Source organism: Equus przewalskii, chromosome 15 (genome assembly GCF_037783145.1).
Source record: "Equus przewalskii isolate Varuska chromosome 15, EquPr2, whole genome shotgun sequence".
NCBI lineage: Eukaryota > Metazoa > Chordata > Mammalia > Perissodactyla > Equidae > Equus > Equus przewalskii.
This window is the reverse complement of record NC_091845.1, coordinates 74510535-74535551: the sequence shown is the minus strand read 5'-3', so window position 1 is coordinate 74535551 and position 25017 is coordinate 74510535. Positions and strand designations below refer to the sequence as shown.

At 40.2% G+C, this 25017-nt stretch overlaps 2 protein-coding genes across 11 annotated transcripts in view; one reads left to right on the top strand and one right to left on the bottom strand.

The window, feature by feature from the left end:
- ARMC8 (armadillo repeat containing 8) overlaps positions 1-2664 on the bottom strand; it is a 93060-nt gene extending 90396 nt beyond the window's left edge. For 5 of the 10 annotated variants that reach the window (XM_070576156.1, XM_070576159.1, XM_008519548.2 and 2 more), the window contains exon 1: positions 2384-2517. Coding sequence is in view for 4 of the 10 variants with exons in the window: in XM_008519548.2 (XP_008517770.1) it covers positions 2384-2428 (45 nt within the window). In the remaining 6 variants the exon portion in view is untranslated. Of the gene's footprint in view, positions 1-2383 lie in introns of all 10 variants that reach the window. The other 5 variants (XM_008519547.2, XM_008519550.2, XM_070576157.1 and 2 more) reach the window with 3 other exon arrangements.
- DBR1 (debranching RNA lariats 1) lies at positions 2543-24273 on the top strand. The gene is made up of 9 exons (XM_008519545.2): positions 2543-2672; positions 13072-13531; positions 14137-14261; positions 16041-16121; positions 17899-17984; positions 19515-19739; positions 22278-22358; positions 22619-22764; positions 23208-24273. Exons 2-9 carry the CDS (start codon positions 13335-13337, stop codon positions 23899-23901), a joined length of 1635 nt encoding a protein of 544 aa, XP_008517767.1. The 5' UTR covers positions 2543-2672; positions 13072-13334; the 3' UTR covers positions 23902-24273.
- The last annotated feature ends 744 nt before the right edge of the window (positions 24274-25017 follow it).

The following is a 25017-nucleotide window of genomic DNA, read 5'->3' as shown; positions in this document are numbered from 1 at the left end:
ATGATAAGGTCCTGAATGAGAGGGTGGCCATGGGAACAGACAGATGTGAGAAACGTTAAGAATGAAGAGCCAACAGAACTTCAAGACTGATTAGATATAGGGTCACGAAAAGAGGGAAGAGTCAAGAGATGATTCAAGAGGTTTAACAGTGAGCGATCAGTGAAAGATAGCACCTTTAATAAAAATGGGAAGTCATGACTAAGTCCTTCTATTAAGAGAAGGAATGCGCTTTGTTGGAAGTGATGGGTAACATTAACACAATTAGATGGAGAAAAGTCAAGGCTGGCAAAGTAATGTGTACATTAAGTCACAGTTAAGGTTATAAGAGTAGATGAGATCTCTCAGAGGGGAGAAGGTATAAGGGGCCTTAAATGGAAATCCTTTAAAACCTTTTGATTTGCCTCTTGCTTGAATTATGTTTATCAAGCTATGGAGTCCTTCAGACTGCGAGCTCGCTGAGGGCATGTCTGATCTCATCTTCGCATTCCCTGAAGCATACATTACAGGGTGTTGTGCTACTGGGGCACAATAAGTAGCCTATTAAAGGAATCAATTATTTTCAAGATAACTTCTGATTAATATTTCCTGTTCCACTTGGACTTTGTATTTGGAAAAGTGGTGTTGTGAGTAGTACTTTGACAGGTACAGGCTTCACTTTAAATTAGCAGAATCAGTGAATTTAAACAGTTTAAATCATTTATCCAAAGCTCTGGTTTCCCAAGGCTCTAGAACTGAAGAACTGACAGACCAGACTTTGGGACTGTGAAAACTTAAAAAAAAAAATGCAAGCCCCCAATGAGACTAAAGCTAAAACAAATCCCCACCAGAAGTAGGAAATACTTTAGTTTTTTGAACAAAATTAAACAGGAAATATTATTTACTGAGGGAGTAAGATAAATGAAAATTTCAATTGTATGCACTATACTAGTGGACAATGTACAGAAAGCAAAGAAGCTTCAGGTGAAACGAAGGATAAACTAGATAATTAAAGGGAACTGAGAACAGTCAACACATACTTTAAAAAAAAAAAACATAATGAGGGAAAAGTCACTGGCCTGCTCTCCCACCAAACTTTCCTGGGTACTACACTCAGAGGTGGAGTAATGGGGTAATCGGATTCAATACTTATGTCAACAGTATTTCCCCATTTGCAGTTTAGAATAAGAAAAAGGACTACTCGAGTGGATCAGGGGACAAGTTCGTTGACAGCCCCCCCCCCCCCCAAGTTAAATTATCAAGGTTGCAGTACGCCACAACGCTCTAACCCTGAGTCTTAAGGAATTGTCCTAGGTGCTTCCAGATAGGTGTGTTTGCGGAAGAAGCCAGGGAAGAGAAAAGAAACCAACTGAAGTCCGACTCCAGGAACCTGACAAGTCATTTATAATCCAACTGCCCTCTCAACATCAGTGACTCTCACAACAAGTCTAAAAGATCGTCACCCAGTCTTTGTCTGCTTGTTTCCAACAACAGTAAACAGATCATCGGTAAACTGACTATTCTCAGAGTTGGACAGCTCTAATTGGTAGCAAAACCCTTTGAAGTTCTCTCTCAGTAACTTTCACGCCTGGTCCTGGTTCTCTAAAGAGCAACACAGGGAAGGTGGAAGTCGTGCTTTTATTTTTTAAAATCTCTTAAAACAAACAACAAAAAACCTAGGTATTACTTGCCGGCACGTCAATACGTTCCCTCCTTTCAATAGTAGGAAAATCTGATCTTTTTTTTTTCCCCCCAACGTTTGACTCTCCTTTAAAGGAAAAAAGAAGGCCAGGCAGAGGTTCCTTTAGCCTCAGAGCTGCGACCTCCAGAGCCGAACGGAGAAAGGGGCTTAAATAGCTACACACACTCAGAGACGCTGCAGCTGATACGAAAGCCCCGCTGCCAAGAAGCAAGCAGCTCTCGCCAAGGCCAGCCCGTAGCCGGTGCTGGGACGCGACAGAAGCCGCACAGACCTGGCCCGGCCGCCGCGATGCCGTGGGGGCCGAAGACCCCGCAGCTCTTCTCGCCACAGCCGCGGGGGCCGAGCGGGCGCTGCCCCCAGGCCGGCGGCTGCCCTCCGCGGGCGCAGCGCTCGGCCGCGGAAAGCGGCAGCGCTCAGAGGAAGGCTCAGGGAAGCGCCCGGCGAGGCTCGAGCCGCGCCGCCGGGCCAGCTGCCCGGACGCCGTCCTGAGCCCCGGCAGCGGCGGCAGCGCCGGAGTTGGAGACGTCTCTGGCTCGGCCGGGATCCCGTCTATCCCGCCTGCCCACCCTCTCTCACACCCCGGCCCAAAGGTGAGCCGGGGGCCACCCCAAGGGGTGGGGCCCAGGAGGTACGCCGCGTTTGGGTGAGCGCTGCGGGCCGGACCCGAGCTCCCGGGCGGGCGGGCGGCTGCGGCGGGTCACTCACCGAGAGGACGCTCATTCGGATTGGGGTCTCCAACAGGCACGCCATCTTGAGCCTTCCCACCGGCCGCCGCCGGCGCCGGCGCGGGGGCCGACACTTTCGACAGCGAACTGTCGGGCCAACGACAGACACCTCTGCAGAAAGTCAGGCAGGGGGACGAGAACAGACCACGCTCTAGACACCGCTGAAGTACGGCCAGGGCCCGCAGGAGGGAGCAGAGGGAAACCGCGCCAGGGGCCTCCTTACGAATCGTCCTCTCAGAAACAGCAGCTACTCCCAGTCTGGATCAGAGGTGGGAGCGGGCAGCAGTTTCCGCATGCGCAGAGAAGATCTGTCGGCCCCACCTGCCGCTCGCGGTGGGCGGACCCACACGGGCCGGGTCTCGCTCCGACGCTGCTAGTTTCACCGATTGATTCATTGCAATTTATGAGTTAGCTTATTCATGTTCCGAAAAACGAGTATGTGGCGTCACATACATAATTTGAAGTTCACTTTCACATTCATTACCTCACGCCTTCTTTGCATCAAAGTCCTAGCGTCATTATCTCCATTTTACAGATGGAGAAACTAGCATCTCAGAACCAGGTCTTCTGCCGCCAATAAGAGCGTTTCACGATGCAACGCTGAAGTGTGACCTGCATCAGCATTATCTGCCCGACTCATTTATTCTGGTGTAGTGTTAAGAATAGATACTCAGGAGCCAGAAGGCTCCTTTAATTCTTGCTACTTCAGTTATGAGCTGTATTACTTCCGGCAAGTTACTTAACCTCCTTACGCTTCCGTTTTCTCTTCTGTAAAATAAGGGTCTTGAGGATGGAGAATGTAAAGCTGTTAGAACATTCCTGGAACGTAGACGGCGTTATATATGTGCTAGCGTTTCTCCAGCCTCTGAGTCAAGTAGAAAAAAATGGGGGCAAATATCTGAATAATTTACACTAAAACGCCCTGATAACTGAAGCCGTATAGAACTATGCTTCTAATTATATTTTCTGACTGATTAATTCAGTTTTCCCACTCCATTTGTATGTGTGTATGTGGACAAAACTGCCCCAACTTGGCTAGACAGCTTTCATTTTCTTGCTGCTCGCAACAAGTAAGTTTTCACAGGATTGTTGCAATGAGCCTATGACATTACTTATCTTCCTTCTGTTTCTACAGCCACTCCCTATTCAGGCTATTCCCTCTCCCCTGGACTACAGCAATAGCCTTCTGACTGATCTTGTAGCCTGTGGCCTCTCTTCACTTTGCTCCTCACTGCTTTCCTATCTTCCCCCTGTGCTTGGTTTCTAAATTTATTGTAGCACTAATCATCCTTCCTTATGGGTCTGTGTTCCCTAACAAACTGTTGAGTTTCTGGAAAGTAGGAATTTCATTTTAGGTTTTCCTTCTGTTATAACACACTTTCCCAAATTTCAGTAGTCCTCGTGCCACCCACACAATCTTTGCCAATCTGCACCCAGGTATTATTATTTACTCAATATTTTTCTTTAAAGCCAATTTCAACTCATTAGATAATTTTAGCCTCATCCTAAACCATAACACTGTAAAATCAAGTTTATTATGCTCCTTATTTTTATTCTAGTGCCTATTAACATAACTACAAAAAGTTAAATGTCCGTGCATGTATCACCTAAAATAGTGTCATGTACTGCGTACCAGAACAGAGCAGAGCAGAGCACTTACACGGAACATACAGAGATATCAATTGAATTTTCAGTTGACATTTGTATGATCTAGAGTTGTTATAGCTGCATTTGATCCGCACTTTGTCCGTTAGCTCAAGCAACCCAACCTCCAGGAAGCCCCTCCCCCAAGTATAGGTTAGGTGACCTCTGCCCCACATCTTCATGCATCACTCTGTCCTTGCCACTAACATAGCATCTCCAACAATATATTGTAATTTTTTTTGTAATTGTTTACTTGTTTGTCTCCCCATTATATACCTCAGGGCAAACCTAAGAATTTTATCTTCTAGGTCTTTTATCTCATTGCCTAGCATAGAATAGTCACTTAGTGAATGTTTGTTGAATGAATTTTTGGCTTAGTTTGGCTACCCCCAAAGGCAGATCCTGGGACAATGATTTGTGTGCAGGTAGTTTATTTGGACGATGTTTGCAAGAAACAGAACTGATGCATCAGGGAGAGTGAGAAAAGAAAGAAGAAAAAGTCAATATAGGGTCCATTATTGAAATCACTGCTTATTCCTTGAGGACCTTGTAGAAACATACAGAATGCCCCCCTGGATATCCATCTTGAGGTTGGAGCATTTAGCCACCTAAGTTGAGGGTTTGTATTTGTTGAGGGTTTCCCAGGGGGCTGTTAACTCTCCACCCTCCTGGATTGTTCTTGTGCATGGAACAGAGAGGGCTTCCTTAACCTGATGTAGAAAAGCAGAATCCATAGGCTCACTTTTGGGGTGGGATAAAGGAATACAGGCAGCAGGAATCTGAGCTTGCAGCAGAACCATCATTACAGCTGTGGCTGAAATTAGAGTGGGAGGGGCTGGGGAATGTGACTCAGGGCACCCAGCACCTCTGCTACCCAGGCTTTCCTGTTTTATTTCCAGAAGACTGACATGGCCATTTTACAGGAAGGAAGCATTGATCAGCAAACCCCTAAGCCTGGGGATCAAGGATCTCATTTCTAGTTCAAATTTTGCTGCTAAATAACCTTGGGTACCCTCCCAAATCTAAGTAATGAGTAGAAATTGAGAGGTAATAAGAAATTTTGATTCAGCCTCCACGGAACAGCAACAATAAAACTGTTAACTTTGGCGCTGTGTTAGGGAGAGGGAAGTACCCACTGACTCCCTGCAAACAGGAAAGAAATTTCTCTTCATCCTCCCTTGACTCTTATCTCAGAGGAGTATTAATTTCTGAAAAAATAATGACAACAAAGTGTGAGTTTAATAAAAGAAAAAGTAGAAATGCATAAATGCATAATAGAAACTGAGTAGCCAAAAAGAAATCTGAGAAGTATTTGTAAATATGTCAGTGGAATTGCCAGGATAGACAAACAAAGCTGTATTTTTGAAAGTTGAAACATACCTAGGTACAAAGAGGGAAGCTTAAAGTGTAGAAAGATGTAAACCAAGAACTGAACAGCCCCAAAAGGAATTTAGAAGAATCTTTAAAAATATTTGAAAACAAATGAGATTCTTTAAATAAAACATAAAGGGAAAATGGACTAATAATGGTGCAGAAGAGAGAGAGTTCAGTTCGACAGACACTAACTGCGGATTTACTTGGGCACACATCGTACAAGGGATTCAAAGCAGAATAAAGGTGTGGCTCCTGCCTTTAAGTAGACAGGAATAAAAGTGAGACTCTGAGAGGCTCAATAATTTGCTTAAGGTTGCTCAGGGAGTAAGAGGCTAAAACAATTTGCGCTCAGTCTTCCCTGTTTGAAAGTCCTTCTCAGAGCTCTCAGTCCTCTGGGACCTGACAGACTCTCCCACATGGGACTACTGAGCAGTCATTTAAGCAATCAGCCATTTAAGGAAAGTCTACGAGGGCAATGCGATGAAATAATGCATCATTAATTCATCAGGCATTTGGAGGGTGTAAAATAGGTATATGCATAAAGTGGAAGTAGTAAGATGTTGAAAAAGTCTTTTATTAGAAACTACAGTAAAAAAAGAAAATGCTCTTTGTATATCTCAATTACTGTTATGATGGAATCCTAACTTACAGATATAGAAGAAATGATGGAATTTGAAAGCCACCGCTTGACAACCATGTAAATTATAATTGTTTGGGGCAAGAATCATCAATGAGTGTTAAAACTAATGGATGAAAATATGATGAGAAACATGATATTTATGCAGTCTTAAAGCATCTCCCCACAAGTTACTAATGATAGTAGAAACTTGGTAGACATCACTTTATTCAAGTGATTATAGTTAATATCACCACGAATGGGATAATTAGATGCCACAATATGATGCACTGAGAAGCACACAACATCACTTCTGTAGTATTCTTGCCAAAAATGCAGGAGTATAATCATGAGGAAACATCAAACAAACCCTGAGAGACAGTCTACAAAATAACACACCTACATCTTTCTAAATTGTCACGAAAGACAAAGAAAAGCTGAAGAAGTGCCCTAGATTAAAGGAAACTAAAGTGACATGACAACTAAATGCAGTTTGTTATCTAGGATTGAATCTTGGACAAGGAAAAAAAAATTTCTCCCTCTTGCTACAAAGGACTACAGTGGGAAAGTTGGCAAAATTTGAACAAAATCTATTGATGAGGTGCCATTGTTATTGTCCTGCTTTTGATAATTGTACTGTTGTTATGAAGAGAATGCCCTTGTTCTTAGGAAATACACAGTGAAGAATTTAAATGTAAAAATTGAGTCACTGTGGATTAAGCAATTGTTTTTTCCTTTCCTTTTTTTTTTAAAAAGATTGGCACCTGAGCTAACATCTGTTGCCAATCTTCTTTTTTTTTTCCTTCTCCCCAAAGCCCCCCACTACATAGTTGTATATTCTAGTTGTGAGTGCCTGTGGTTGTGCTATGTGGGACGCTGCCTCAGCATGGCCTGATGAGCGGTGCCATGTCCACGCCCAGGATCCAAACCGGTGAAACCCTGGGCCGCTGAAGCTGAGCCCACAAACTTAACCACTCGGTCACGGGGCCGGCCCCTGTTTTTTCTTTAATAGTGAAAAAGGAACTCGTTTAGAGAATAATAATAAAAAAAGAGGACCAAGAATTCTGGAAATTTATTCATTCAACAAAATATATATACTAAGTACCTACTATGTGCCAGGCACTGTGCCCAGGAGTGGTATTACAATTGTGAACCAGATAGATACATTCCGTGCTCTTGCAGAGTTTTCCAGAAAAGGGTGAAGACAGACAAGAGAACAAGTCATTAGAATGCAGGATGCTAAGTGACAGGGTATGGGGCTAAAGGAGCATCTAGGAGGGGAACCTCACCAGGACTGAAGTCATAGGAAGTCCTGCTGGTGGAGGTGGCACCCAAGCTCTGACCTGAAGTGTCGACAGGAATGGACCAGGCAAAGCCCTGTGTGCTACTCCACAAGAGCCTGGCTTGTCTGTAAACATTTGTCTAATTGAACAATTAAGGCACCATTTCTCTGTATTTTGATGTAAAACCCTGTCAGATCCTCCAAAATCAATCAATGCTAGGACAAGAGCCCCAATTATTTATAGGAAAAGAGACACAAGAAAATCAGAAGGTCTTCAGATGGATACCATCTTCTGGATTGCCTGGGTAATAACAAGAAACCACTCCCCCCCCGCCCCCCCCCCCCCCCCCCGCCGCAACAATGGTGACCACGTTAGGCAGATGGGTTTGAAAATAGAGAAGTGAAGGTAAAAAGTTAGGCAAAGTAAATCCAAACTTTTCACCATTTGCAATACAGGAATGGAATCTGGAAGTCATCAAATCTATAAACAAGAGATGTTGCTTTTTTTTTTTCTGATGAAATCAGAAAGTCCAATGATATGTCTGACAAGTTTAAGATTCAGAGGCTAGAGACACGACACAACTCTTTTATCCTTCAGAACTCTTTTATGCCTCTGAGATGGTTGCCTCTCTTTGACTTAGTTTTACCTCCACAGACTGCTCTCTCCTTAAAGTTTCCCTGTGGTTAAGAGTGTGCTGCCATCAGGTGGTGTAGGTGCCCTAATGACCTAGTTCAATGATAAAATACAGATCGCAAGGATAGATGTTTTTCCTGATGTTTATAACATTTTATTTATAAACTGACTTGAAACTTGTTGCCCAGACATCTCCATAGCTCATTCCCTTATTTCATGAAGGTTTCTGCTCAATATGTCACCCTATCAACATGGTCTTCCAGCCACGGTATATGCACTAAGTACCTTTCCCCACCACACCCATTCCCATCCCCTTACTCTGCTCTCTTTTTAACTACCCATCTTTTAAACACAGTCCTTCCTTCCTGTGTCCTTTATTTTTATTCCCGAGCTAAATACCACCAATCCTCCTCTTTTTGCTGAGGAAGGCTGGCCCTGAGCTAACATCCATGTCCATCTTCCTCCACTTTATATGTGGGACGCCTACCACAGCATGGCTTGTCAAGAGGTGCCATGTCCGCCCCAGGGATCCGAACTGGCGAACTCAGGGCTGCCAAAGCAGAATGTGCACACTTAACCGCTGTGCCACCGGGCTGGACCCTCCCTGGAGTTCTTTTAGGGTTGAAAACATCTGCTTGTTGCCTTTTACTTGCATGACATCTTGGCTGGTACAACATCCAAGAAAACAAAACCCATTCTAGGTATTTTAAGCAAAAAGACTACAAAATTGTTGAAAGGACTAAAGATGCAAACAGGGAGAGAGTATTTTCCTTGAGATCAGGAACAACAGGAAGTTCACCACCACCAAAGGAGCCTGGGGTGCTGAGCTGCCACCCCCACTGCCAGAGTCCGAAGAGAAGAGAAATAGCTTTTACCTTTCTTTTACCTTCTAATCTCACACAGGTGTTTCTCATTCAGAAAACCTAATTCAGACCTCAGCTGGCAAGGGAGTCTAAGAAATGTAGTTTCTTGGTTTTTAGCCCCTGCAATACATGGATGGGCAGAAAATAAAGATCTATCTATATATTTTTTGAGAGTAAGTTGTAGAAATGATCCTTCTTTACCCCTAACTATTTCAGTGTATGTTTCCTAAAAACAAGGAATTCCCTTATCTAACCATAGTAAAATTATCAAAATCAGGAAATTAACACTGATACAATACTAATTTGCAGACCTTATTCGGATTTTGCCAATTGCCCTAACTATGTTTTTTATGGCACTACATTGCATTCATTTATCATGAATCTTCATTCTCCTTTAATTTTTAATCTTTCTCAGTCTGTTCTTGTATTTCATGACCATCATATTCTTTAAAAAAGACAGGCCAGTTATTTTTCAAAATCTTTCTCAATTTCAACTTGTCTGCTGTGCTGTTTTTCAAGATTAGATTCAGGTTATTCACTTTTGGCAGGCAGACCATGGAAGTAACGTATGTCATATCAGGAGGTACATGATGTGAATTTGTCCATTCCTAATGAGATTAACTTTGATTACTCTGTTAAACTGGTGTCTGCCAGGTTTCTCTGTTATAGTAAGTATATAGTAAGTATCTTTATAGTAAGTATATAGCAAGTATCTTTTGGAAAGATACTTTGAGAGTATATAAGTAGTCTCAAATAATAGATATATTGATGTAAGTCAGCAAAAGTGAGGCCATCTTGTTTCGATAAATGGCCCCAGCCCCTCCTCTGTGTGACTACTCACTGCTCTGCACACATGTACTCTAAAAAATTCACATGCTCTCCTAATTGATGGCCTCCCGATTACATATGTACTCCCCCAATAACTTGATAAATTAAAACTTTGTTCTATGAGTTTCTCTCCAGGAACAGGCTGACCACAGGCAGGAAACACACCTACAAGGTATTCCATCACAGCTGACAGAAGAATGGAACAATAAAAGACCCTGGAGTTGGTCATGACTGAAGGAAACCCCCTCCTTACTACCCATTTTCCCTATATAACTGCCTCAAGATTCTGTAATCCTTGAAGATGGGTTTTTGAGACATTAGTCACCTGTCTTCCGATTTGCTGGCTAATCTAAACTTCCTTTCTCGATCTCTAACTCATTGTGATTAACTGGCTCAGATCTCAGTGAGCAGAGCAAGCCCATTGCTCAGTACCACTGAGACTGTGTAACTATCTTATTAGTCTTCAATGTTTTACCCAATAGTTTTAGCATTTATTGAAGACTCTTGCTTGATACAATTATGATGATGATGGTGGTAAAATGGTAATTTCTAACTCCAACTTTCTTTCTATATTTATCAGTCGGCATTCTTGTGTAAATACGAGCTCTCTCTTTCCCCATTATTTATTTATTTATATCAGTATGGAATAATAGATTCCTACTTAATTCAATGGGCTATAATCTGTTACTATGATTATGCATTTTGATGCTGAAATTGTTTCAGAGTTGGCCAGTGGAAAAACCTTCACTTGGCATTCTTTTGATGTCCCAGATTCTTTGAGCACTTCCTAGCTTTCTGGCACAAAATGATCCAGGCTCATTTTGTACTTTCTCTGCCCTGGAATTAACCACTTCAATAAGCAGACTTGATTTCTTTTAGAGGAGGATAGTATTTAGAAAACAAGGTCTGGTCATACCTAACAAGTTTTGATTAACAGCTGCTCAGCCTCATCCCAGATTATGCTCTTTTTAGCATGTTTCCATAGTTGACACGTGGTTTCTTTTTTCATCTTGCTCATTATTGGGTGCCTTTATCTGAATACTATCTTTTCTCTGATAGAATCAGGGAAGTTCTTTCCCACTAGATCTGAGAGCTGTTTGTTTTCCCCATGGGACCACACACACACATTTTAAGAGCACCTACGTGTTCAGTGTGTGGCCCTTCATATTTGCAAAGAGAATTCTCTTCATTGTTCACACAATCCATTTGTCTCCAACAACCTTCCCATTTCTCCTCATTCAGAATGGGAAAGAAGGTGAGGCTTTCTATTTAGTTTGATTCTCTCTGGATTTGAGAAAGTCAGTGAGAATTCTCAAGTTTGTTGACTCACTAGTATGGCCTTGGGAAATGGGGTGTGGGCTGGGAATAGAGTTAGGAGCTAGCCATGACGCACTTGTTCATCTCTATTCATAATCTTCCATTTCCTTCTTTGACCACTAGTTTTTGAATGTAATGGCATTAAGCTATTGTTTCCTGTCAACCACAAAAGACGAAAATTCAAATTGACTGATATATTAAAATTTTGTTGTAAAATCTACATGGAAATCACAAAGAGATAGCTCTGCACACCTAAGAAAATGACTAAAATTTAACAGACAGATAATATCGAGGGTTGTTGAGCGTATGAAATAATAGGAATGCTCCTATGTTACTTAGAAAAGTGTAAATTAGCACAACCACTTTGGAAACTGACACTATCAATTAAAGCTAAGCATATACCTACTCTATTACCGAGAGATTCCATTCCTGGGCATAAGCCAAGGGAAGTAAGTGCTATGTCCACCAAAAGATTTTACAAGAATGTACATGGTGGTTTTATTCATAATAGTCCCTAATTAGAAATAATCCAAATGTCCGTCAACAGGAAAATAGATCAATAAACTGTAGTATGTTCACACAATGGAATGCCACACAGCACAATGAAACAGCATGGATGGATCTCACAGACATTAAGTGAAAGAAGCCAGACACAAAAGAGTACATAATATATACTGACATTTATATGAAGTTTAAAAACAACCAAAGCTGATCTATGGTGATAGAGCTTAGAACAATGCTTTTCTTTTGGGGTCAGGGGCTAGGGAGGAAGCACAAAGGAGTCTTTTGGAATGCTGGAAATATTTTATATCTTCATATGGGTGGTGGTTAGATGGGTGATTACAAATGTAAAAATGCATCAAAATGTGCACGTAAGATTTGATTTCTTCATGTTACTTTAAGTTAGACCTCAATTAAAAAAATTTTTTTTAAAAGATTGGCACCTGAGCTAACTTCTGTTGCCAGTCTTCTTTTTTTTCCCTCTTCTTTTTCTCCCCAGGCCCCCCAGTGCATAGTTGTATATTCTAGTTTTCTAGTTGTAGGTCTTTCTGGTTGTGCTATGTGGGACACCGCCTTAGCATGGCTTGATGAGCGATGCCATGTCCACACCCAGAACCCTGGGCCATGGAAGCAGAGCACAAGAATTTAACCATTCAGCCAGGGGGCTGGCCCCTCAATTAAAATTTTTTACATGGAGGGAAAAAAAGATCCAGAGAAAGACAACTGCTGTAGATTAAAAATCAAGTGGAAAAAGTCAAATTTAGCAATGTTGTAAAAAGCATCTGTTCTTATATATTTCAAAAATCCAATGCAGAAGGAAAATAAAATATTAAAAAATAACTGAAAATTTAGATTTCCATCTTTTTCTACCCTCTTGATATCTATCTTCCTTGTAAATTTGAAAGGAATTGCCCATAAATCACTCTGGGTAAAATGTCTTTCAATGGATTTATGTCTTTGACAACTTTTTCTGTGTCTTCTTATTGTCATTGTTCCGTTCACATCTTCTGTTTCATTTCGAATTAATTTTGGTGTCTTTGCTCCTAGAATATTTTTTATCTAGTTTTTTAAAAAATGAGGAGAGATGGATTTATTATTCTCTGCATTATTTAGATTAGATTACTTTCCTTGATTAAATTATCCGGAGGTGTTTTATTTACTGGTTCGTTTCTGTCTCGGCCACTCATTCTTCAACCGTCATTTTGGTCCTTTTCCCTCAGGACGTTTTCGAGACATTCATCTACTTTCATTGAGCCTGCAGTCTAGTTATGCAAACAACCGTTTGGCAGGAAAATGAAGAGTTCCGGCCCCTTTAAAAAATATACCTGATAATTTTAGAAACTCTTCGGGGGGCATAGTTTTAAAAATCCTCAGTGAGTTTTAAAGCTGTATTTTAAAATTATTTTTATCTTGGGGTGTCTTTTAAAAAATCTTTTGTTTAATTTCTAACCCACTACCAGGCAATTATCTTTGCTGTGAGAGGTTCCTCCTAGGGAATTAGCCAATCGCACCTGCTCACTTGTTTAGCTTGGTTTAACTTTACCAAAACAAACTCCAATTCTTGGGGATTTTATTCACTGTTCTGGTTTTGATTTTTATCATTTGTCAGGCTGCGAGGACTCAGCCGTGAAAACAGGCAGAGCCCACGAGTCCATGGGAAAGCTCCCCGGAATCCTAGTGAATCCTTGCCCTTCCTGATCCCTCTCTCGCGAGACTTGGGAACCGGAAGTGAGTTATATTGCGGGAGTCTGAACGAGGCCGTGGCTCTGTTAATGTTGGCGGGAGCTGAGATCTGTCTGGTGTTCGCTGTCCGGCCTGGGCTGGCTCTGGTCTGGGGCTCGCGGGCAGCTCTCCCCGCCTCGGGCCGGCAGGATGCGGGTGGCCGTGGCCGGCTGCTGCCACGGCGAGCTGGACAAGATCTACGAGACGCTGGCGCTGGCGGAGCGGCGCGGCCCGGGGCAGATAGACCTTCTGCTGTGCTGCGGCGACTTCCAGGCTGTGCGCAACGAGGCCGACCTGCGCTGCATGGCCGTGCCGGCCAAGTACCGCCACATGCAGACCTTCTACAGGTGAGGGGCGCGGCCCGGGCCCCGGACCCGGCGGTGCGGAGAGAACCCGGACTAGGTTCGAATCCCCCCTGCCACGGACGAGCTGTCTCCCTTAGTTCCTGTCTTTGTTCAGCTTGTGTCTCTAGGAACTGACCCTTAGTAGATGTCACTTTCCTTCTTTCCACTCTTATCTGTTTCGGAAGAGATCGGAGCCTGAGGGGAAAACCTGGAGGAAGAAACTGACAGGTTAATCTGCCTTGTGCTTGATAGGTCTCTGGGACTAGTTCATTTCATGATCCAGGAGTTTTATTGGACGCCTGCCGTGTGCTAGTCCTGGTTCTAGAAGCTGAGGTTACATATAGCCGTGAACTCGACGAAGTTCTCGACCTCATTGAACGTACACTCTCTTGAAACTCAAGGTGGCAGCTCTTCATTCTTAAAGACAAGGATGGATCCTGGGCAATCCGTTTAGAAAGAGCTTTTTAACTTTTTAGGATGAGCTCGGATTTTGCCTGCGGACCTTATTTTGCTTTTCGGCTATGCCTTATTGTCTAGGCGCGCCTAATTGCTTTTCTCTCTTCCTAATTACTGTTATGCCAGCTGACAACTTTTCTTTTATGTTCTAGATATTATTCTGGAGAGAAAAAGGCCCCAGTTCTCACAATCTTCATTGGAGGAAACCATGAAGCCTCGAATCATTTGCAAGAGTTACCTTATGGTGGCTGGGTGGCGCCAAACATTTATTATTTAGGTATGTGTTCCTGGATGATTTCTTGGTTTGATGGGATGGAAGAGCCTGTCAGGATTTGTATACCAGTTGGGCAGGGTCTTGAGATGTATGATGTTTTTGTAATGTCTCTTCATTAGTTAATCATGAAAATGTAATTAAAATAGTTAATTTAGGTAATTACTCATGAAAATATGTCCATGGTTCATCTTGTGTTTTCAGCAAAAGTTAATATAACTGCAAAGACCTTGTACACTGTATTGCAATGCCTTTATTTTTTCCTACTCTTTTTATTAACTTAGAAAACAAAACTTAAATTTTTGTAATGGAAATTGTCAAACATACAGAAAAGTAGAGAATAGTATAATGAATCCCTAGACCTATGAAGTGTCTTCAACAAGTATTATTATTCTACCATCCCGACTTCAACTCACTCTCTCCTAAACTTTTTTGTGGAAGAAGGTGAATAATATTTTAAAGCAAATCCCTGTCTTCAGATTATTTTGCCTGTAAATACTTAAGTACATATTTTTAAGTGATGAGGATTTTTAAAAATACCGCAATTGTAGTACCATTATTGTCTCTAACTAAAGTAACAGTAATTCCTTATTATCTGTTGCATAGTTCATGTTCAGGTTTCTCTGATTATTACAAAGATGTCTGTTTTACAAATGATTTGTTCACATGGGATCCAGACAAGGTCGACACATTTCATTTGATTGTCATGAATCTGAAGCCTATTAGACTATCACCATCCCCTTTCTTTCTTTTTTCCTCATTGTGTTTATTTGGTGAAGAAAATGGGAAAATTTGTCTTGTAGAATTTCTTGCATTCTGAATTTTGCTCATTGGAATTTCTTGTGTTATTTAACATGTTCCTTACATGCTCTGCATTTCTTATAATATACATTTAGATTTATAGACCTGATTAGATTTAGGTTGTATTTTAGGCCCTTTAAACTATACAGTCCCTTCATCTCTTTATTTAAGTGTATATTTTTTTCTAGAACGTTTTACAAGTTTTTCTTTCTTTTTTTCTTAAAGATTGGTAACAACTGTTGCCAATCTTCTTTATTTCTTTCTTCTTCTCCCCAAAGCCCCCCAGTACATAGTTGTATATTCTAGTTGTGAGTGCCTCTGGTTGTGCTATGTGGGACGCCGCCTCAGCATGGCTTGATGAGCCGTGCCATGTCTGTGCTCAGGATCTGAACTGGAGAAACCCTGGGCCTCCAAAGCAGAGTGTGCAAACTTAACCACTCGGCCACGGAGCCAGCCCCTACAAGTTTTCCTGATGATGAAATCATAACTTTAGAAATTTAATTTCTTTATGTCATTACTGATGGATCATCTTTTGACAACTGCAGTGTTGTGAAAAGATGAAATGGTCTGAAAATGATCAGTCAGAAATGAAATATAGAAACTGCAGATTCTTTATATCTTATGCTTCTTGACTTACAGATTTATGACACATAAATCCATCATAGGACATTTTCCCTTATGTGCCCCCTCCCCATATTCCATTAGGTACCAAATGATATCTCTTTCCCTCTTAATACACTCTGTCTCATTGGTTCCTTCCTTTTTGCTTAGTCTCTTGGCTGATCTGCTCCGAGGCCTTCCTCCCCTAGTCTACCTTAGATGTTGTTGGCATGTTACTATGTAAAAGAGTAACCTTCATCATGATAGTTAATTTTCAGATAATTTTAGGACTGCATGGAATTCCAGTCCTCTAAACTGCTCATTCAGTTAGTAAAGAGATGACTTTTGCCTGTAGTAATTTTATATAACTGTGTAATTTTTCAGGTTTGGCTGGTGTGGTAAAATACCGAGGCGTAAGAATTGGTGGAATCTCTGGTATTTTTAAATCTCATGACTATCGAAAAGGTATTGTTGTTCTGAGAATTGTTTTTAAACTTTAGAACTTGCGTGCCGCAGAGTCACTTAAAGCATAATATAAAATTTGACTTTTCGTTGGATTTTTTCTATGAAATATTTTATTCTTAATTTTTTATTGTAAAATATTTTATACCTATGAAAATACAGAGAACACTAGAGCTTGTTATCTGTGTATCCGCCATCTGGTTTTATGGAATTTTGCCATTTTTAGTTTTGATTTTTAAGAAATAAAACAGTGTAGATATAATGGAAGCTTAATGTTTATCTGTCCTGAATCCCAGTCCTCCCCTTTATCTCTCCCTTTCCTCACCACGAAATCACTGTTTTGAATTTGGTGTTTATCATTCACTTAATTATTTTATATCACTACCATGTATGTAAGAGCTTTGAACAACGTATTATGTAGCATGTCTTAAACTTCATATAAATGTATCATTTTGCCTGTATCTTTCTGCAACTTGCTTCTTTGTTTAACATGTTTTTGAAATCCGAGTTGATACTTGTACCTCTAATCTATTCATTTAAATTTGTGAATAGTATTTTATTGTATAAGTATACCACACTGTACTTATTCATTCCAGTATAGCTGAATGAATTATACCTTGATTTTCAAGTTAAAGGAATAGCTTGGATTAACATTGATTTCAAAATTTCATAAATTAAATTGGCAGCTAAAACTTATATCCTCAATGTAACTCTTAAGTCAGGGGTCTGTCCCCTGCTGCCCCGCTCCCCGTGATTCTAGACTGTTGGCGTGGGGAGCAAAAATAGGCTGTGTCCTACATGACAGACGTGGGCACAAATGAAACCACTCTTTGTGGGACAGTTGGTAATATCTGTGGATACTATCAAGATACTCGGACCCAGGAGTTCTGCTTCCAGGAATTTACAAGTGCAAAATGATATATACAACTTTATTTATTTCAGCCTTGTTTGTAATAGCAAAAAGTAGGAACTAGTTAAAGATATCATGATATGACTATACAATGAAATCCTTTGAAGCCGTTAAAAAAGAGAAAAAAAGAAAAAAGAGGAAGCTCTATGTGTAACTAATATGAAAAGAACTCCACAGTAAGTTAAGTGAAAAAAAAAGACAGGACATATATGAAGTATACTGCCATTTGTGTAAAAAAAGAGAGGATAAAGAAATACATGTTTTGTGTGCATAGCTGTATCCCTGGAATCAAATACTGAAGCCTGGTTAATGGCGGTTGCCCCTAGGCAAGGTCCTGAGGGCTGGGGGACAGGAGTAGGAGGACTCCCTTCCTTTACTGAGTTGAATTTATATACCATTGTAAGTACACAATTCAGAGATTTTAGTAAACTTGTAGAGTTATGCACCCTTTCCCACCATTCAAATTTAGGACATTTCTGTCACCCTTGAAAGTTTTATGCCTATTTGCAGTTAACGCCTGCTCCCCGCCAGCCCTGGGCGTCCACTGGTCTACTTGACAGGAGGAACACTTGTTACTCTGTACCTTTCTGATGGTATCTTTTAAGTTTTAAACCAAGTGAATAAATAATGTACTCCAAATTAAATGTAATTTATTTTTAAAAAGCATAAGTCCCCCAATTATTTAGATTTATAGGTTGTGATCACTTATTAGTAGAAAATACCAGCATATTCATAGCAGTGTTTTTTAATAAAATTTTTAATAACCAAAAGCATTGCTGACAAACATTGGTCTTGGAGAAGTGTGTGTATGTATTTGTATTTGCAGTATTTAAGAGTTGAATATAGCTTATTTCTCTTCTTCAATTCAAGGTCATTTTGAGTGCCCCCCTTATACTCCAGCTACAATAAGGAGTATATATCATGTGAGAAATATTGAAGTCTATAAATTAAAACAGGTATGTAAAAAGTACATTACAGCACACTGGAGAAAAGTTTTAAGTAATTCTATACCAAAATGATCAAGAGCTTAATTCAGTATTTCTGAAATTTGGATCTCAAGTTGGTTTTAGGAAGTTTGTAGATGAATTTTTCTTTATTTTAATGGTTGTAAATTTATTTCAGTAAGTAATGATAAAATAAAACATTTAATCCATGATTTCAGATATTATTATTTAGGGTAAAGTTAAAGAATATATACTGGAATAAAGTGATACTTTAAAGAAAATATTAAAATATTTTAAATAATGGTAATTAAGTAGAAAATAAACAACGGTAATGATGGTGGAGGATATGGGAAAATTGTGAAGGTGGTATTGAAAACACTGGCTTAATTGGAGAGTGGATGAAATTAGGTTTTGGTTTGAGAGCCCACCACTCATGCTTGACACTCGGCTAAGCAATTTTCACACACGATAATTCATAGAATCGCCACTCAGATTCTGTGGGGTAAGTATTACTCTAACTTCATCACATTAAAGATGAGAGGCCAAGGCTCAGGTAGGTCAGTAACCTGCCCTGGACTTCCCAGGTAGTTGATTGTAGAGCCTGCCTGCCTGGACCCAGGCCCTTCCCACTGTGCTGTACAGCCTCTCCAGGAGCATCAGGATGCTCTTGGGCATTTCTTTCGTGCCTTATTCATAAGAGTTCCTTACCTGGAAGGCTTTTTCCCTCTCGCCCGTCAAAGTCTTACCCAGCTTACATACCAGCTTCCTCCTCTGAAGACCCAGTTTAGAGTCCACTTCCCAACCAGTATTCTAGTTTAAAGTCATAACTCTTCTCTGAATTTGCCTTGCACCTATTGCCCATACCAGTTATTCAGTGGTTAGTCGTATCTATCTTCTGTTTTCTATTGTTTTGAACAGTTATTTTATTTTGCTGTAGTTTTCCAAGTATTTGTTCCAGATTACTTAAAGGTGCTGAGGATGACCAAAGTATGGAGTATATTTTGTGTCCTCTCCATGAGGACACCCGTCACTTTAAATACCTCTGATATAATTTATGTAGTAAACAGAAGGTTTTTTGGTGTATACTGTATGAGTCCATTAGGAAAAAAAATGGAATATATCTTTGAGTTTACTGTGTTAATCACGTTAGAAGTCTCACGAAATCTGGTGTCTTTGGATCTTAAAATAGTAGTTTCTTTACCAAAAGGGAAGAGAACAATGGTTATTATATATATTAGAAACCCAGTGCCAAAGACCGTACCTGACTGACAGTCTTAATCAAAATGTTTCTCTGTGCACCTGCCTTGCCACAGAAAACAAGGATAATTTGTGAGGCAGAGAGAAAGCAGTTTCTCTTTGCCTAGGTGAGTGAGTAGCTTGGTATTTCTGTGACTTCCTTAAATAAAGTGTTCTTAGAGTGAATTACACAGAAATCTAGAGACCTCAATGGGTAAATGGTTGTGTGGTGGTGGAGAGAAGGGAGGGGATTGCTTTCGGTTAATCTGTTTTAGGAGTTTTCTTTCTTTTCTTTCTCCATTAAAGCTGAAGCAGCCTATGGACATATTCTTATCTCATGATTGGCCAAGAAGTATATATCATTATGGAAATAAGAAGCAACTTCTTAAGACTAAATCTTTTTTCCGACAAGAAGTGGAAAATAACACATTAGGAAGTCCTGCAGCCTCAGAACTTTTAGAGCACTTAAAACCTGCTTATTGGTTTTCTGCACACCTTCATGTGAAATTTGCAGCCTTGATGCAGCATCAGGTAGAAAACAAAATATTTGTTCTTCGCTTAACACTTACTGAACATCTGTGGGCTAGGCAATGTTGGCAGAGTTGTAAAGTTAGAGAAAGAAACCAAAGATAACTTTCCATTTTTGAGTGGCTCAATATCCAATGCAGGGAAAGGACAAGCAATCAATTATAAAATAATGCAATAAGTTTGTGATAAAAAGTGGTAGGATACCGTGGGAGCGCGTAAGCCAGACTATGGTGAGATGGGGATGTGGACAGGGAGAAGAAGCGATAGAGAATGTTTTCCAAAGGAATTGATGGTGCCAGGAAGAAGTGGATTATAAGGCTAATCTAGGTGGAAGGACCACTGTGTGCAAAGGCTGGAGGTCTGGGAGCGTGTTGTGTTTGGGGAACTGCAGCTAGTCCTGTGGCTGAGGCGTGGGGAACGGTGAAGCTGGAACAAGATCATACTGCCTTCTGCGCCACGCTCTGGGGTTTGGGTTTTAACCAGAAGGTGATGGGGAAGTTGGAGAGTGATGAAATTGGATTTTCCTTTTAGAAAGGTTAGGTTGGCAGCAGTTTCGTGTGTGGACTGGAGTCATGTAGAAATGGGAGGTAGAGGAGGCTGTTTGAGCAAAAGATGAGGTTCTAACTAAGGGAAAGAGGGAACACAGAACAAAGCAGGTTCTAGGGAGATTTTGGGAGCAGGATCATCAGGATTTGGTGACAGAGGGAGGAGAGTGTCTAGGATGACGCCCAGAGTTTTCCTTGTAACTGCATGGATGATGGTGCTTGATGGAAGGTAGAGAATAAATGTATATTTATAATTAGGCTTTTATGGAAATACGCAGTTCTTCCTTTCACTTCTGATTCTGACTGACCTCTTACTTTCCCATAAAGCATTCCAAAGGGAGAACGTTCGGAAAATGCTGGGTTAACAAAGTTAGAGATTTTTTCCCAGAGGCTTCTGTAGAATTTCTGAGAGTCTTTAATGTGCTGAAGGGCAGCGCCTCCCTCCAAGAGTGGGATGTGGTGTGCAGTGCTTCCCAAACTTACTTGACCGAACAGTCTTCTGTGGTAGAGGTACGCTGGAACGATGGTCCTCAAACACGGTTTGCAAGGTTCCGTGTGAAAACATTCCTGCAGGCCCTTTCTGTTGTGGCCTTGTTCTCACTCCCCAGTTGCACTGGGAGAAGGAGGTGAAGCTACTCTCTTCCTTTTCCTCTGGGCCACTGCTGAAGTGCAAGTCATCTGTTTGTATCAGTCCCCTTTTCCGCAGCTGTGTTACTCTCTTCTGTCTCTTGGGGCCTATTGTGCTCTTGGATTTTATTGAAACATCTGATTCGCTACTTTTCTCCCAGTCCATCTTCTGCTGTCAACCTCAGGGGCCTGTACTTCTGCATTGATGATATATTTGCTCCCCTTTTTTTGGCTCCTCAACCTCCTCTGACTTTGCTCGTGTTCTCTTTCAGCCCTTCAGCAACACCAAAGATCACCTTTCCTCAGATCTTGGCCCTGTTGCCAAGATCTGCCTGTAATCTCTGTGCCTCCATCTCTCCTGGTACCTCACCCGCACTGAACTGGTACCTGGTCCTCAGCAGGACGTCCCATAGCTTGCTTCCTTGTCTTTTTTCCTCCATGTGCTGTACTGTTTTCAGCGAGTCACATTTTTACTGCTTCCAGTGTGACTTTCATGTTTGTGACACCCTTCACCCCAGTGAATTTCTTTCTGCCAATTCACTTTTTAAAAAATAGCTTTATTGGTGTATAAGTTACATAAAATTCATCCGTTTAAGTGTACAATTCAGTGATTTTCAGTAAATTTCCAGAGTTGTCAAGCATCACATAATCCATTTTTAGAACGTTTCCATCACCCCACAAGATCCTTTGTGTGGGTTTGTTGTCAACGCTTGTTCCCACCCTCAGCTCAAGGCAACTACTCGTCTGCTTCGTGTCTCCATGGACTTGCCTTTTCTGAACACGTCATATAAATGGAATCATAAAACATAGTCTTTGGCATCTGGTTTCTTTCATTTTCTTGTTTTTGAGGTTCATTCATGTTGTAGCATGTATCAGCATTTCTTTCATTTTTATTGTTGAATAGTATTTCATTCTATGGATATAGTGCATCTACGTTTGGTGCTGTATCTAAGAAATCTTTGCCTAACCCAAGGTTATGAAGATTTTCTTCTATAATTTCTTCCAAAAGTTGTCTAATTTTAGCTCTGCCAACTTACTTGAGAACTATTTAGGACTTTTAAGCTCTTCTGTTATCTTTAATCCTTGTGTTTTATGCTAGGATTCATGTGTGCTATATGCTTTGATATAGTGATCATTGTTAGTTTCTGCTTTGACTTTTGTAAGGAAATTGAAGCCCAGAGAGTTTAAGTGCCTTGCCTGTCATTGCACAAGTGGTTATAGAACTAACTTGTTTTGGAAAAGTAACAGTTGTCCCTTTGACACACAACTTAGGGGTATGTGTAACAAAGATCACTTCCATCCTATTCAGTGTATGAATTAACTGTGATGTTTTAACATTCTTTCTTAAATCATGGTTCATATTGTCTAGGCCAAGGATAAAGGACAGACTGGCAAAAAAACCAAATTTTTAGCCTTGGACAAATGTCTACCACATAGAGACTTTCTTCAGGTAAAAAGAAAACGAAATAACTTTGCAATGTAGTTTTACTCTTCCAATGATTAAAAACAATTATTAATTTTCCTTTCCTAAATTATTAATTTGTGCTTTTTGTAATTTATGTATTCTGAGAACTCTTTGAGAATATTTAAGTTACATTAATGTTTTTAGGCTACTAAATTAAATTCCTTTTAAATTTTATTGTTATATTGAAATTCTTAGAATATTAAAAGTAGATATGTATTTCTTAAAATGCCCAATTTCTTCTGTAGGTAATAGAGATAGAGCACGACCCAAGTGCTCCTGATTACTTGGAGTATGATATTGAATGGCTCACTATTCTCAGGGCTACCAACGATCTTATTAATGTGACTGGGCGCCTGTGGAATATGCCTGAAAATAATGGCCTGCATACAAGGTAAGTCTGACCTTATTTAGGACTTGTCCCCCCATTGCATGCAGTTTTTGTTCCCCCCACTTTTTAAAAAGTTTTGTATCAAAAGAATTAGTGTTAAATGAGTGTAAGAACAATTCAAGATCTATAAGAAAATGGACCGTTGAGCACCAACCCAAATAAGTGTATACATAAATAAGTGTGCCTAAAACTATAACATGGTGGAGATTTGGTTCACACATTAAAATAGTTTATACTTGTTTTAGGGTGTGAGTTAAGGACAGCTTTTTCTAAGAATTTTTTTTATTTCAAAGTGGTCCTTTACTAAATTAACTATTATTTTACTAAATGGAATTTTGATGTATGGTCTATTTTTTATCCTTGTCCCTGAAGTCCATAGTTAGATTTCATCATTTGTTGTCTGAGGCTGATAAAATATAAAAGGCTGGTGTTTTCGACTTTTATAGGTGGGATTATACTGCCACAGAAGAAGCTATGAACGAAGTGTTGGAAAAACTGAATCATGACCTCAAAGTTCCATGTAACTTTAGTGTGACGGCTGCTTGTTATGACCCAAGCAAGCCACAGACACAAGTGCAGTTGGTTCATAGAATCAATCCTCAGACTACTGAATTTTGTGCCCAACTTGGCATCACTGACATTAATGTCAGGCTTCAGAAGGCTAAGGAAGAACAGCAGTTGTGTGGTGAATACGAAGAGCAGGATGACGTGGAGAGTAATAACTCTGGAGAAGACCCTAGTGAATACAACACAGACACGTCTGCCCTGTCCTCTATTAATCCAGATGAGATAATGTTGGATGAAGAAGAGGAAGATGAAGACAGTCTTGTAAGTGCACATAGTGACATGAATACACCATCTGTGGAACCTTCTTCTGATCAAGCTTCTGACTTTTCTGGAAGCTTCTCTGATGTCAGGATCTTGCCAGGTTCCATGGCTGTATCTTCTGATGATACGTTGGGTTCCCCACTTGGCAGAGAGGGGAAACCTGGTGAGGCTGTGGACTCAGGAGATGGAAAGGACTTACCAGAGGTGACACTGAAGAGGCTGAGTGATGAACATGAACCTGAACCAAGAAAGAAAATTAAGAGGAGGAATCAAGCCATCTATGCTGCAGTGGATGATGATGACGCAGCATGAGGCAGTTTCCTTGTCTTTGTATGTAGATATGTGATTTTTAAGACTATATTTTTTACAGTTAGATTTTTGACTCAAGACTTACCTTTGTAATAATGAAGTTACGTAAGAGAATTTTAGTTAGGTATGGACTTTGTCTTTAGGCCTTTGTATGTTTCAGGTGTGAACATATTAAAATTTCATATAGTTACTTGATTGAGTACCTTTTTTGGGAAGACATATTACTTTCATTTTTTCAGCAAACATTGAACACCTACTTTGTGCCAGGCACTTTTCTATAAGGTGGCACTGTAAAGATGAGTAAGACAGGGATTTTTGCCTTTGGGAAGTTACTACTACTGTAAATATTTTGGTGAATAAAATATGGTATATTTATATTTGTTTTAAAAAGTTAAGTCATTATTGTATATATAATTATGTATGTGTTCTTTACATTCATTATAAATACTTTTCACAGTCAGCTCTTAATGTCTGTCAAACATAATTGAAATTGAAGATGGTACATAAGATTTCAGTAAGTAAATTACTTTAAAAACTAACATTGGTAAACTTAAAATTTTATGCTTAATTGCTGAGATTAATATAACCCTGTTGACTTTGGCTTATTATATTTTAGGTTTAGCTTTAATTTTAATGTGGTTATAGTAACTGTGTACAGGTCATTTTTGACATAGTTCCTGTTAGTATTGGTCACTAGCCTGCGTTGAGTTGCACAAATTCTGCCCCTCGTGCTGCATAATGGGTTGCTAATCTTAAAGTACATTTGAAGGCCCATGTAGGAAAACTACACCTCTGTTCTGTCTCTGGTTAAAATGCCCGTGCCACCCAAGGGGATCATTGCCTTGTAGTTTGGATCAGGAGTCATGGAATCCGAGGGCTGTTCCGGGATCTCATCATCCCACAGCAGTCCAGATCCAGGAGCCAGTCGAGGATGATGTAGCAGTTGGCTTCCATCTTGTCTGCATTTGATTTGAAAAAGGTCTAGGACTTTGGGTTTTTATCTTTATTGCCTTCTATTTTTTGCTTACTTTCTTTTTTGGGTTGAATATTTAATTCACTTATTTTTATTCTCATTATTTATGTAAAGTATTTAAAAGCTATGGATTTCCCTCATTCCTG